The sequence below is a fragment of the Branchiostoma lanceolatum genome, chromosome 4 (assembly GCF_035083965.1).
Source record: "Branchiostoma lanceolatum isolate klBraLanc5 chromosome 4, klBraLanc5.hap2, whole genome shotgun sequence".
In the NCBI taxonomy this organism is placed as follows: Eukaryota; Metazoa; Chordata; class Leptocardii; order Amphioxiformes; family Branchiostomatidae; genus Branchiostoma; species Branchiostoma lanceolatum.
The window spans coordinates 3,427,344-3,440,985 of NC_089725.1; the positions used below are offsets into that span (position 1 = coordinate 3,427,344).

At 41.5% G+C, this 13,642-nt stretch overlaps 1 protein-coding gene across 1 annotated transcript; it reads right to left on the reverse strand.

Moving 5' to 3' along the window:
• Nucleotides 1–9: 9 nt before the first annotated feature.
• On the reverse strand, nucleotides 10–13,596 carry LOC136432249 (large ribosomal subunit protein mL48-like). Its single transcript, XM_066423338.1, has 8 exons — nucleotides 13,470–13,596; nucleotides 9,719–9,759; nucleotides 4,653–4,690; nucleotides 4,232–4,308; nucleotides 3,005–3,165; nucleotides 1,639–1,744; nucleotides 1,090–1,179; nucleotides 10–595 (listed from the first exon to the last, which is right to left on the reverse strand). Exons 1-8 carry the CDS (start codon nucleotides 13,476–13,478, stop codon nucleotides 509–511), a joined length of 609 nt encoding a protein of 202 aa, XP_066279435.1. The 5' UTR covers nucleotides 13,479–13,596; the 3' UTR covers nucleotides 10–508.
• Nucleotides 13,597–13,642: the final 46 nt, after the last annotated feature.

Here is a 13,642-nt window from a genome sequence, read left to right on the forward strand (position 1 = left end):
CAACTCAACTAAATTCAGAGATTGTATGTATTGAACTATCAGCCAGTTACATTTGTACATACACATTGTACATGTATGCTACAATATTTTGTAAGTACAGTCCTGCAGCCAACCTAGAGGCCTCTGACCACTGCTTGCATCACAGGGTACGTTTGTAATTCAACACTCAAATGCATTCTGAAGATGAGCACCACATTCAAATTCATCTAACTCTACTCCAGCATTTTTGAAAATGTTAGAATGTCGACAGCAATGATATACAATGTACTAGCACATGTACATCCCCCAGTGATCATATATACATGTATAATGCAAGCAGGTTTTGTGGTGTGCAGAATGGTGAACTGGAAAACACTGTTCAGAAACTACCTGCATTCTCATACAAGTCATACATTGTACAAATATAGACGAAAATGCCTATGAGAGCAAAATGTCAAAACCTAGAACCTTTAAATCAAATTCAAACTAAACTAGGTGCCCACAGATCTTCAGGTGTGACCTGTGACCTCTACCTCCTCAATTGACTCTGGGCTTCCAGAAGTTCCTCCAACTCTTTGTTTTTCTTGAATCTCACCATTTCATCGTCTTCAGTTGGCTTTAAGGGAAACAGAAAAGGGGTGTGAGTGAACAATGATGATAGCAATAACAAGTAACCTGAATTCCTTATATTTTCCTCCCAGCTAACATTGAAGCGTCCAACAACCAAGGAAACAAATTAGTAAGGCTTTGGACAGACATTCGTCAATGAGAAATTAAGAGAAAGAATGATCACAATACAACTGAAGTGTACAGAAATCCTGAATCCAACAATTACTGCCAGGCACTAGAGACTACCAGTATTACATTCAATAATTGCTACTATGATTTGCATGGCAGGGCTCAAAAAATTGTTTTTCTGTTACCAGCAGTATTGCAAGAGGGCATAAATTCTGAAATTTGGACAAACTTTCAGCAAATACAGAAGCCACTATTTCACTGTTAGCCATACTACTGTAACAACAAAAAAAACCCTTCAAATTACAATTCATGATATCAAGATTTGGAAAAGAAAAGTTGTAGTTGTGGATGGTGAAGGAAAATCCGTAGTACCTCTTTGATACTTAGGGTGAGACCAACTGGTTGGTGGGACCTCAGCACCTCCAGAAGTAAGGGAACTTGTGTAGAGGTCACATTCTTCAGCTACATGGAAGGAAGAATACATGTCTTTCATGTCTGACCATATCTTCATGTTCAACAGCTACATATAAGTGTTACCCCTCTGACTGAGGACTCCCAGTGACTACTGTTGAAGCAACGCTGCAACAAAGACAAGAGTTCATGAGATCACACTTTGATCAAATTGGTTGGAATCCTTTTGTCTTACAGCTGCCAACTGACCAACCATTATATCAGGGTGGTTTGCACGACTATAGGCCGGTTTACAAGAGGCACTTGTCCTACCACGATCGACGCGCGGCATGTTGTGGGACCGATTTTTTATCTGTGTAAACCATATCATGTCGAAAAACTGGTGACAGCATTTTACACGTGTCAATGAGAACTAGTCAAGAACTTATTGAATTCTTAAATGTATGTAAGGTGCGGCTCTCTTCATACATCGTACCTCCAGTCCAAAAGAACCCAATTCTTGACTCTCACCTTTAAGACTCTCTCATGAAGACTGAGTGTTGCTTCTGAAAAGGTCTTGTGGCGACTTGCTGTCTCAAGATGGCGTATGTCTATCTTCCTAGTTGGGAGGGCATAGCTGAGGGTAAATGAGAATAAATGTATTCAAAACGAGTGGAAACAATCATTACCCATCTCAGTTAAGTGTTATAATATCATCACAAGGACATCATGAGAGAATAGAACTTATGAGGTTGACCAAGGAGTTATTGCTTTCTTCAAAGGGATCATTGCTACTGCTATCTGCTTTTAGTCACTGCTAAATTCTGCTTTTTCCCTGTCAATTTCCTGAAAATCATCCTCAAAATCGCTAAAATAAAAATCAACCCACTCAAAAATCAACCCACTTGAAACTGACCAAAAAAAGGGGCGAAGCCAGTGCGCAATATGCAAATTGGGGGTAATACTATAGGCATCTCAACGTGAAGTTGGACCTTCACACCTGTGGTTAACATTGTTGAAAGGACAGTGTCCTCCCTCCATCTGTCTTAAACCTCCTTGGGCTGACCAAAGAACATCATCATACTATATTAGTATTAACAGAATGTAGCTGGTGATCTGCCATCAAACAAGTACGTCTAACCCTCAAGAGATAGATAAACTTTAAGATAAACCAGATTGTGAGTGTGTGACTGTGACATAATTTGCACTCTTGTTGAACATAATATCGATGAAAATACAGGATCCAAATTCAAGACAATGCATGTCGATTTTGGCCTGCACTTTTTAAAAGTGTTTATGACACCAAAATACAACTTATTATCTGTACTAGGAATAGTATCATTCAATGAAAATGAACGTTTAAAACAAATACACGGCCTTCTGATGTTATTTAACATTGAACCATAAGAAACCATACTTCCAGCTTTTGATTTTTCAAAGGGTTTTTCAGAGGGTTTGGAACCTTGCATGACGGCTTTTGAAAAAATTATTTTAAATTAAAAGACATCATACATGTAATATTTACTTTGTTTGCTTCTCAAAAGAACATTCTTTCCGAGCCCCAGTGCAAAGGTCCAAACCGGCTGCCATGTTCATTGTGACGTCATCGGGAGAGTAAAGTCACTGATTAATGTAATTCCCTGGTGGGAAGAAGCAAAAGCTGAAGGTATGTTGTTTTGATGGTTCGATGTTCAGTAGCATCCGAAGGGTGTATATTTTGTGCAAATGTCTATGTTATTAAACAATATCATTATGGTTTATGTAATTTCAGGAAATTTTTGATTTCATTGCTGTCTTATACACTTTAAATTCTATCATTATTTTCACTTGGTCAATATGACCATCTATCATAACAGAAATTTCACAATTTGTTTTTAAATAGTAACATAGTACTGACCTTTCTAAAACCTTGATCTTCCATTTCATTGCCAGTCTGTGTAGAAACTGTAGATAATGCTCTACACTACACATGTCATAGCCCTTCATAGACACCAGTAACTCCTCATGAACGGTGCCTTCTGGGTAAATTGGCTCCACCACAACCTTTGTATATTGTGGCTGCACAGAAGAAGGCGAGGAATTAGATTAATTTTCTACAAGCATGTTTGTGTTGATAAGTAAAACAGTCATCCTCTTGTGGTCCCATGCTTATTTTGTAAAGCTATTTGCATTTTCAGCCAAATGTAGAGGGTCACTACTCTTATCAATAAGTGTGTTGGGTTCTGTAATGTGCATGAACATGTAACTTAGAATAAGACCCCGTTCACACTCATTTTTTTCAATCGCGATTGAAGTATAATCGCGATTGAATCGATCCGATCGCGATTGATTTTTTCAGTGTGAATGCTCCCGATCGCGATTGGATCGATCCGATCGCGATTGGATCGATCCGATCGCGATTGTTTCTGATCCACCTCCGGAGGTAGTTTGGGGAGGATCAATCGCGATCGGATCCAATCCAATCCTATCAAATTTTGAGTGTGAACGTAACTACGATTCATTCCATCGCGATCGGCGTGTATTTCGGCTTGTTCCGGGGGTGGGAATCACCAATCGTCGCTTCGTTCACGCTCCCAGATTGTCCTGTCTTGCCGCGTTCATGACCTGTATTACAGCTAGGCTAATATACAAAAGCCTTCGTCGTTCACGCCTTCTCGCGATCATAGCCCGCCGATTGCCTTCCCTTCCACGGCTACAGAACATTCTCCAGAGATACAAAATCATCAAAAGTTAGTGGACTCCCGCCATTTTGTAGCAAGCAACGCCGAACGGTTGACCTCAACCTATGACCTCAAATAATAAGCGTGCCTCAATCGTGCTTCAATCGCGATCAGATCACGGCGTACTTTAATCCACTTGGCGAAAAGCAGTGTGAACGCAAAAGTTTATTTGCGTTCAATCGCGATCGGATCGAACAATCGCGATTATACTTCAATCGCGATTGAAAAAAATGAGTGTGAACGGGGTCTAAAAGTCACAGTAAAAGGGACACACAAATACAAAGTGTTAAAAATGAATATGAAATATTTCACGAGCCTGATTTCAGACAGGGCTTTTTGTAAAATAACATTTTCACCACAACAATGTATTGTCGTGATGTAGCTTGGTGGATCATCATACATACCAGTCGAAAGCGCCGGCCTGCTTGAGGAAGTGCCCCTTCCCTTGATCGCAGACCTCTGCTTTGCACCAATGCAACCCCTGGGATAGGAATAGTGAGTTTGCTACTTCTTGAACGAGCAAGAAACTGCATTGTTTAATGCAACATTTGTCTATACAAGACGTCAGAATACCCAGTCACCATCAATTTTTGTTCAGTAACAGCTGTGATAACTGATAGAATGTAATGGTTACAGATTGTCACAATGTAAATACAATGTAGATACGGCATTAAGTTTACACTAAAATATGTGCATGCATAATTTGGATTATAAAACAGCTATGAGAGCAACTAGAGGTATATGGCATTATGCCCAATCGTGTGGTACATGTAGCACAATTATCAAAACTACAATTGAACAACTGAAGAAGAAATATTGACACACCTGGTAATACTTGTTCTCCCCGACATTGGTTGCATAATCTACACATCAAGAAAACAATATTGTAGTATAATCATGGGTTGCTAATTGGGACATGGGAATTCATAGGAGATACATGAACTAGTGATTGAATAATGGAGAGTTACATGATCAAGGAAGATGGGTTCGGTGCGAAGGCAAAAACATAGGAAGTATCAATACTAGACTAAGTTTACAATATCGCGCTTGAAAGTCAGTGGCATGAAGGCCTAAAAAGAAAAAAAATTGTCCGTGTTTTACATTGTAGGAAACGACGGGACCTTCAGATGTTGATGCCAAGAACAGAAAATATAAACGGCTTACATTATCGAAGATCAGTTGGTAGGTCGAAGGTAGCCTCCTTTGCAGGCCTTCTGGGCGGTGCTGGCATTTATTTTTTGGGGAGCGCTGATTCATGATTTTTTAACATATCAGGTATGAATGAATGAATGAATGAATGAATGGTTTTTATTTGATCATTTTGATCGGATGTCGGAAAGTACTTCGCAGCCATAGGCTGAATTGCGTACATTTTACATTGTGTTACATAAAAAAACTGGTGACATTAGGCAAAACGGTAACAATAATAACATCACTCCTATTCAACATTAATACATTATAAAATCGCAGGTAAACACTACCTTAGAACAGGTAGGTTAAAGACGGATACGTCGGGATTTATAAAATACAAACATGATTATCATGTATATATACTAAGTAACATTCTTAAATTCTACAGCTGGCGATCATAGCAATCAATATGTCGGAGTTCTGTTACTGAGTCTGTTCGTTTAGAAGGGTCGTCATGAATGGTATTGGACTGTTCTGGTATCTTTTTGTCCTTGTTCTTATGGTGGCCAGAAGGTCTTTGTTTCTAGTGTCCCTTAAACTGATTTCGCCCCGGGTAGGTGGGAACCAGTCCCTGAATGTCTCGGACTCAATCAGTCTCTTTGCAAAGTTGAGGCATAGGTCACGACGCCGGGCGTCTAGCGTAGGCAAGTCCAAGGTGCTGCACGCTTCCCTGTAGGATGTATAGGCAGGGCCAAGCATTATCCGACAGGCTCTTCTCTGGAGGGTTTCGATCCTGGCACGCTGTGCTGTTGTTAGTCCGGCATGCCATGCGGGGGCGGCGTATTCCAAAGCTGGGCGCACAAGGGTCTTGTAGCACGTCAGTAATTCCTCCCGGGAGAGGTCGAAACACCGGAGTCGCTTGAGTAGGTACAGTTTCCGATTGCCCTGCTTTACCACGTGGTTGACATGTAGTTCCCAGCCGAGGTCCGCTTGGACGTGCAAGCCAAGTAGTTTCACAGCCTTGACCTCCGCCAGTGGTTCGCCAGCTATTAAGAAATGTGGTCGTGGGACATGGACTTTGGAGAACGACACATGCATCACTTTGCACTTCTTGGGGTGTAGTTTCATTTGTCTGTTGTTTGTCCACGTGGTCAGATGGTCTAGGTCGGTTTGTAAGGTGGAGACCGCGTCTATCAATCGGCTCTCTGCCAGATTCATGTCGTCAACAAACTTCCACCGCGATGCTGTGGCATCTTGGCACGCGTTGTTGATGATGGCGAGAAAAATGAGAGGACCGAGCACCGTTCCCTGGGGAAGACCACAAGTGGTCACAGTCCAGTCCGAGTAGGCTCCGTTGTAAACAACTCTTTGGGCTCTTTGGGTGAGGAAACTGCAGAGCCAGCTGGCAAGTGACGATCGTAATCCCATGTCAAGCAGACTTGTCACCGCGAGGTGGTGATCGACACGATCAAACGCCTTAGAGAAGTCAGTCGTTACAAGGCTTGTGATGGTACCTCTCTGGTCAGCCGTCTGTGTTAGCTTGTTGACAATGTCGACTAGGCAATGTGTCGTAGAGCGACCCGGGAGACAGCCGAACTGGTTGGGGTCTATGCGTTGTTTGGTGTCCTTGTAGAGCCGCGCCGCAACAAATCGTTCAGCAACCTTTGCCAGTACAGGTGTCAAGGACACAGGACGAAGTTCTTGGATTGACGGTGGTCGTGTTTTGGGTAGCGGTACAACGTTAGCTTGTCGCCACTGTACGGGGACTAATCCCTCAACTAACGATGCGTTCAGGATCGCAGTGACCGGTGTTGACAGCTCATACGCAAACTCCTTTATCACTCTGTTTGGGATGTTATCAGGTCCGACGGCTTTTCGTACTTTAATTTTGCGCAGTTCGTCGTACACATCCCACGGCTGGACTTGGTCCACTGGTTCAGATGGAAGGAACGCAGGTAGCTTATCTCTGTCCAGTCGCTCCAGGGAGCAGGTTATTTCGCACAAGGCCTTGTTGATCTCGTCGGCTAGAGTCTTGTAGTCGTCTGAGGGAATTCCTTCGATGTTGAGGGTAAGGTTTTTCCTTCCAGAGTTTGTCATGTTCTTAATTTCCTGGTACCACTTTGATGGGTTGTCTTTTTGGAGAGTCTTGACTTTGTTTCTGTAGTAGTTTTTTCTCGTTTTTCCGATTTTGTTTTGAATCTTGTTGCGTAGAGTTCTCCACTTGTCGTTTTTACCAGTCCTGAAGGCTTCTTGTCGCTCCTTTATTAGTGATTTGATCTCAGTGTTCATCCAAGGTTTATCACGACAGTGTAGTCTGGTCACCTTCACTGGAAAGTGCTGTTCTATCATTCCTGTTAGTGTATGGTAAAAGTTGTTGGTCTTGGTTTGTGCGTCGTCACCAGTAAGGACTTCAGTCCAGTCGTGCGAGACCAACCATTGGCCAAAGGACCTGATCTTTGAGTCTGGCATTGGTCTGGTGACCTTTGACCTTGTCTCGTTTCTTACGAGGCGTGCTTTGGGACTGAAGTGAACAATGTTATGATCACTGGAACCCAACGGTGGGAGCAGCGCAGGTGGCAGATACATGTGGTCAAGGTTTGTGATAACAAGATCCAGTGTGGCATCCATTCTGGTTGGTACATCAATTACTTGTCGGAGACGGTTTCCTCTGCAGAGATCCTGAGGGTCTGCTCGGTTGAAGTCCCCAGCAATGCACAGTCCGACATCGGGGGTCACTGACCTTAGCTCGTCCACAACAGTAACCAGGTGGGTGATTAGGTCATCGCTATGTGGCGATCCCGGTGGAATGTAGACCGCGCATACCACGACGCTGGACAGCTCCCGTGGAAGACGTGATGGCCGAACCTTGATCCACAAACATTCTAGGTGGTTAGGGACTGTGACATCGATAGTCTTAGCCTGGATGTTGCTGGCTACGTAAATTGCTACCCCTCCGCCCCTCTTACCCTGGCGCGGTTTGGAGAAAAGGTATAGGGACTTAAGCTGGGGAAATTGTATTGCTGTCCGTGGACCCAGCTTAAGGCCCTGTACCCGATAAGTTAAAAATCGTCAATCATAAGATATACCTTCTCCAACCACAGCAGTTGGCAGGTTTGCATAAAAAGCAAGATTTATTTGTTTTTCGCATATTGCTTCCACTGCTTCGTGAGTGTTTCATAAAATTCATACGTTTTCACACACTCAGTACTTCATTCATTTTTTACAGTACTTTTTTTGTAAGACTTTCATTAAATTATTACAATTGCTTAGGCACTCCGATCCTGGTTAAAGAACATAAGATCAATAAACATCTTGATATTTGTACAGTCAAACCTGTATTAGCGGTCACCTTTGCATAGCGGCCACCTGCCCATAGTGGTCACTTTTTGTCTGTCCCTTGGATTTTTCCCATTGACATAAGCATTAAGAATTAGGCTATAGCAGCCACCTGTCCAACGCGGTCGCGGCCAGACGATTTTCAGTCCCGCGAGTACAGTAACACTGTCGGTAACGGTCACGGCGCGCCGGTAGAAGCCGCATCGCCACCGCACGCCGGGTTCAAAATCTTCATTTTTTCACGTAGTTATCAAATTTATGTGGACTCAACTGGATAGGATGATGATAAAGAAAACCAGAATGTTTTATCTTTGTTAGAAAATCCATGGTTTGACGCGAAGTCAGTATAATTTTCTTCACATGGCTTGCGTTTGTACATCGTTCGTAGCAAAATTGACCATTTCTGTGCATTTCGACAGGACAAATATTACGGCAGCTTTTTGGAAAATACAACTCGCACATGTAGCTGATGCGGTAAGTTCGGGAAATGTTTGAATGCCGGCCCAATATCCGTTTTCCCCGGTGCTCAAAGTCAAAACGTGTTTCGCGCAATTTTCAAAATGGCGCTGATAGTCAGCAGCACAAAGGTCAACGGAAGACACCACTGTTTCGGAGATATAATGCGCTAAATTTATTTTGCTGCAAAGTATCACTGAGGATAATTACTTTACCAAAAGCTTCAAAAGAAATATGAATAACATTAATATGATGTAAAATTTGGGCTATTGCAAAAGAGAAAAGCCATCAAAAGAGCGACCTTCTTCTGAGTACCCTATTAGCATAATGGTAGAAGCTGATAATGACAAGCGGGAAGCGAAACAACAACAGACTAAGGAAAACTATCGCCACGATTTTATGTTTCAAAATGGTCGAAAACGAACAGTAAGTGGCAACTGAGTAACATGTATTTTGTTCTTAACTAACTAGGTGGCATTTTGCTGCGAAGGACTTTGTTTCATATGATTAAAACTCGTTGGTGACGCGTGTGCCTGCAGCGAAGCAGTCGCGAAGGATCAAGAGTAGAGTATGGCGATGCTGGTCTGTACAGACATCGCCCGAGCAAGCCATGGATTTTGGAGTTGGCAGATACAATAATTCTTTTTTCAAGCCCATAATAGAAGTAAAAGAACAACAATTGACTTTCTAAAATGTGACTTACCTATGCAATGTTTACATGTGTACTGTACGGTGAATAAATGTATCTCAGTGGGTACTGAAAATATGTGTCACTCGTGGTCAATTAATCGACATTTTCTCCATAGCGGCCACCTGTCCTTAGCGGCCAGTTTTGGCCAGTCCCTTGAGTGACCGCTATAGACAGGTTTGACTGTACTTGTATCTATTGAGAATGAAACAATTCATTACACTGTCAGCATCAATGTGAAAAATAGAGGAATACAGATGACACGTAATGAATAAATTACCTGGCAGAAGATGGTTGTGCCAATCCCTTGGAGAAAATAGCCTGTTGGGAAAAATGAAAATTAATGTACAGAAGTCTTTTTTTGCCAAGAACTCTGAAGCAAGACTGTTACTGTATATTGTGCATTCAGTCTGACTGCAAGAATTCCAACAAGACTGATGTTGCCATGGCAAAAATTTCTTCTGCTGACAGGATGATCCTGCCAATAGCCTTAGGCGTAGCATATTTTTATCTCCATGAAAAATGGAGATACAGTTTTGGGCGTGTCTGTGTGTCTGTGTGTCTGTCTGTCTGTTTGTCTGTCTGTGTTTCCGCACCACTCCAGTCAGCATAACTCAAGAGCCTCTTGATGGATTACAATGATATTTGGTATGTGGGCGGGTGTTGTGAAGCCGAAATTCAAGGTCGAGTTTGGGCCCCCTGGTATGTGACCTTGGTACTGCAGCAGAACTTCAATTTTTGTATCTTTTGACCTGGACGTGCTGTGGTCTTGATTTTGGGGTGGCAGATAGCTTGTGATGTAATAAAGAAGTGGTGTAACTGTAAGTTTGGGCCCCCTAGCAGCTTCCTCTGGAACTGCAGAGGCGTTTTTGTGAAAATCTTCTCAAGAGAATAACTGAACAAAGGAACAACGGATTTCCATGATATTTATTATGCAGGTAGCTTAGATAGAGATATACACAATGAAGTGCAAATTATGCTAATTGGGACTTAATTTGCATAGCTAATGAGGTGAATCTATATTTGCAGTGTTTTCCATTATCAGACTCAAATACATGTAACGTATGTAGTTTATGGAAAGTGGATCATCAACAGATACCAATTATGGAAATAAATTCCTTATTTGCATAATTAATGCAAAACACCATAATTCATCTAATTTGAAAATTATAGGACTGTCTATATATGATACTTAGTATGCAGGTAGCTAAGACAGAGATATACATAATGAAGTGCACATTATGCTAATTGTGACTTAATTTGCATAGCTAATGAGGAAAATAGATATTTGTGTGTTTTCCATTATCAGACTCAAATACATGTAACATATGTAATTATATGTAAGTGGAGCATCAACAGATATCAATTATGCAAATGAATTCCTAATTTGCATAGGATTGTCAATATTGCAACATGTGTAAGTTAGATAAAGGTGTTTATGACCAAGCATGTATTATGCAAATGTGTAAGTCATTTGCATGAGTAGAATTGTTCATGGAGATATGAGGTCGTGGAACTCTTGTTGTTTATGTTTTTTTTCGATTGCCCTGAAATAGATCAAGAGACTACTTTTCACCGACATAGCTATGATAAAGCTACCCCAATCAGGAAAAAGGCAGAAAAACAAACCTTATCTCAACTGATTCAACTGTTCAGTTTAAATCCGGCAATGTTTTCCTTTCATAAACTTAATAAGCACTGTGGTGCTTTCTGGGGTCATGAATAAACAGCGCTTACCGATTTTGAAGCGTGCGGAGTTCATTACGTTCTTAGAACCTTACTTTCGCACGCTAAGAATAATTAACGCAAAAAGGGCAGTAACATCCACTACCATAATACCGCCACGTTTACTGCAATTTCTAAAGTAATACTAATTTAGCAAAGGAGCAACTCGTCATTTTTTCCCGGTTACATGTCGATGTTATAGCTTACCTTTGCCACTTATGCTGTGTATGTTTTTTTGTCTCTCTTGATCTGCTAAAAACGAAATATCGCAATCGTAAGATACTGCGGAAATGCACCGAGAACGGGCGTGCGCACGGAAGGGGGTTCCATAATACCGCCAGAGACAAAACTCGGCAATTATCTTGTTGTTATTCACCTTTATAAACCAGCTGTTGTTCCTTTCTTACAGGGTTGTGAGTTCCCTAAACATATAAAGATGTTTGGGGATACAAAAAATCACACGAAAACGGATGTTACTGTTACAAATTTTGATTTACTGTAGCCCGTCACAACTGCTATCACGTAAAACTTACGTCTGGCGTTCTACTATGGTTCAGTTCACATAATGGCGGGTCCGTTGCTAGAGAAACGGTCGTATTAATAAGCTAGTAATTGTTGGTCTTATCCAAAAAATCAAGATCGTAACTAGTCCCGCGTGCCTGCCACCCCTCGTAAGTCATATCTTGAGGGTTAAAGTTGACACGACGGGTCTAATATGCCGCTGGGCGTGAATCAGGAGCAGCTCTCTCATGAGGACCGGCGGCCGCAATGTTCGATCAAGTTATGGAAGAATCCCAAGTGTGCCATGCAAATGAAGACATTTTCTTTGACTGTTTATCACAGGAGATATATTGGTTCCTGGGTAAAGCTTTATTACTAATTTTCGTCTCCCATGCAAATACAAATGGCATAGACGTAGAGTCCCCATTGAAGTTGCGGCAGAGGGGTGCAAATTGTTTGAACAGCGGTTTGGGACCGAACAATAGAAGGGTTCATAATCCTACTATAACCTGTTATTCCCGGGTGAAAAATTCTTCTATAGATAGCATGCATATAGTGTTATGCATGTAGATGCAAAACATTTCTCAGTGCTTTGTAGAAATTACACACGCCCCTTGAAAGTATTGGTTTCGCCGAGATTTTAGCGGGAATTTTCCTTTTACGCAATACGGGGGAGGAGCCAGTCTCGGGCGAAAACAATAAAAATAGAGACGTTCTATTTTGCGCCAGGCCAACCGCAGTTACGACTAGTAAACAGCCGTTTTTTACAACAGATCACACTTTTACACGAGTTGAAGGCCAGTAAAAGGAATTTTATTTTGCTGTTGTTCAAATAATCGTCTTGAGCTGGAAGTACGTTCGATTATTATATGCAAATCCAGCGAACAACGTGCGATGGCGTGATGATATGTTCTTCCCACGACGCGCTAGCCTGCCATGATAAGGGATCGAAAACATTTGACCTCGTTGTCTTCGAATGCCTCGTTATTGAGACCTTTTTTAGAACTTGTATTAAACACCTTGATGTTTGAAGTGTGCATACCTCGGAAATCACTGTTGCTGCGCCAGTAGATTTCTTAAAATTCATCGCTTTTTAGATTTGGTGGTATTATGATTAGTGGCGGTATTATGGTAATGGTTGTTACCGGGTTTTACGACATCCTGACAGTGCATCTTGGGAAGTGTGAAATCGGTGAATGGGCTTATTTCCTTTTTTTAGCCCACATGCAAACCCTCACTTGCAGTTGATCACCTTCTCTGCCCAAATAACACAAGTTGTCCAATGTATGAAAATCTTCACGAAAAAGGATATTGTACCATTTCCTCGTAAATTGTGTAAATGAGGCCCTCATATGCAAGATTTATGTCTAATAATATGGCTACATTTATTAACTGCCAATTGTCACAATAATAAAATCCCCATCATTTACCATTATGGAGCTAACTTTATAGTATTTTGCCATTGATTATACAAATTAGGTGTTAATTTTCTTAATTAATGAGGAAAGTTTGTATATCAGGACTCTCAAACACATGACATATGTATTAAACTGAGAAAGATGAATATCGATAGATAACGTTATATAACAAGAACTCTACCGATAGATAACTCTATCGATAGATAACGTTATATAACAGCAATAACTCTACTCTACTCAAGAACGCCCTTCGTTAGTCGCCAAGGCTAACCTTCACCGTGCACAGTTAACGTTCAATGTAATACGTCCTAATATAGCGTCCTAATAATAGTGTAATAGACTACCTTGAGTGTGCGAAAGCTTACGGATGTAGAAACACTGACAAACCTTCAGCATTATGGTACTAATCTCCTTTACAAACCGAATCCAAGGAAATTCTTCACTCGAAACGCGGCCCAGCACTTTGGTGGTCCTCAACCTTCTGTGGACTTTTCGGCTGTCTTTTGTGTCTAATCTAATCCCTGCTAGATCGAACACGCATCTTTGTCCACCCAGTATCC

Excerpts from the sequence above, each read along its gene's own strand:
- LOC136432249 (XM_066423338.1), bottom strand. Across the intron at positions 1,180-1,638 it reads TTCATGAGAGAGTCTTAAAG|CTGAAGAATGTGACCTCTAC; the intron begins GTGAGAGTCAAG and ends CCTTCCATGTAG. Across the intron at positions 596-1,089 it reads TCACCCTAAGTATCAAAGAG|CCAACTGAAGACGATGAAAT; the intron begins GTACTACGGATT and ends TTTCCCTTAAAG.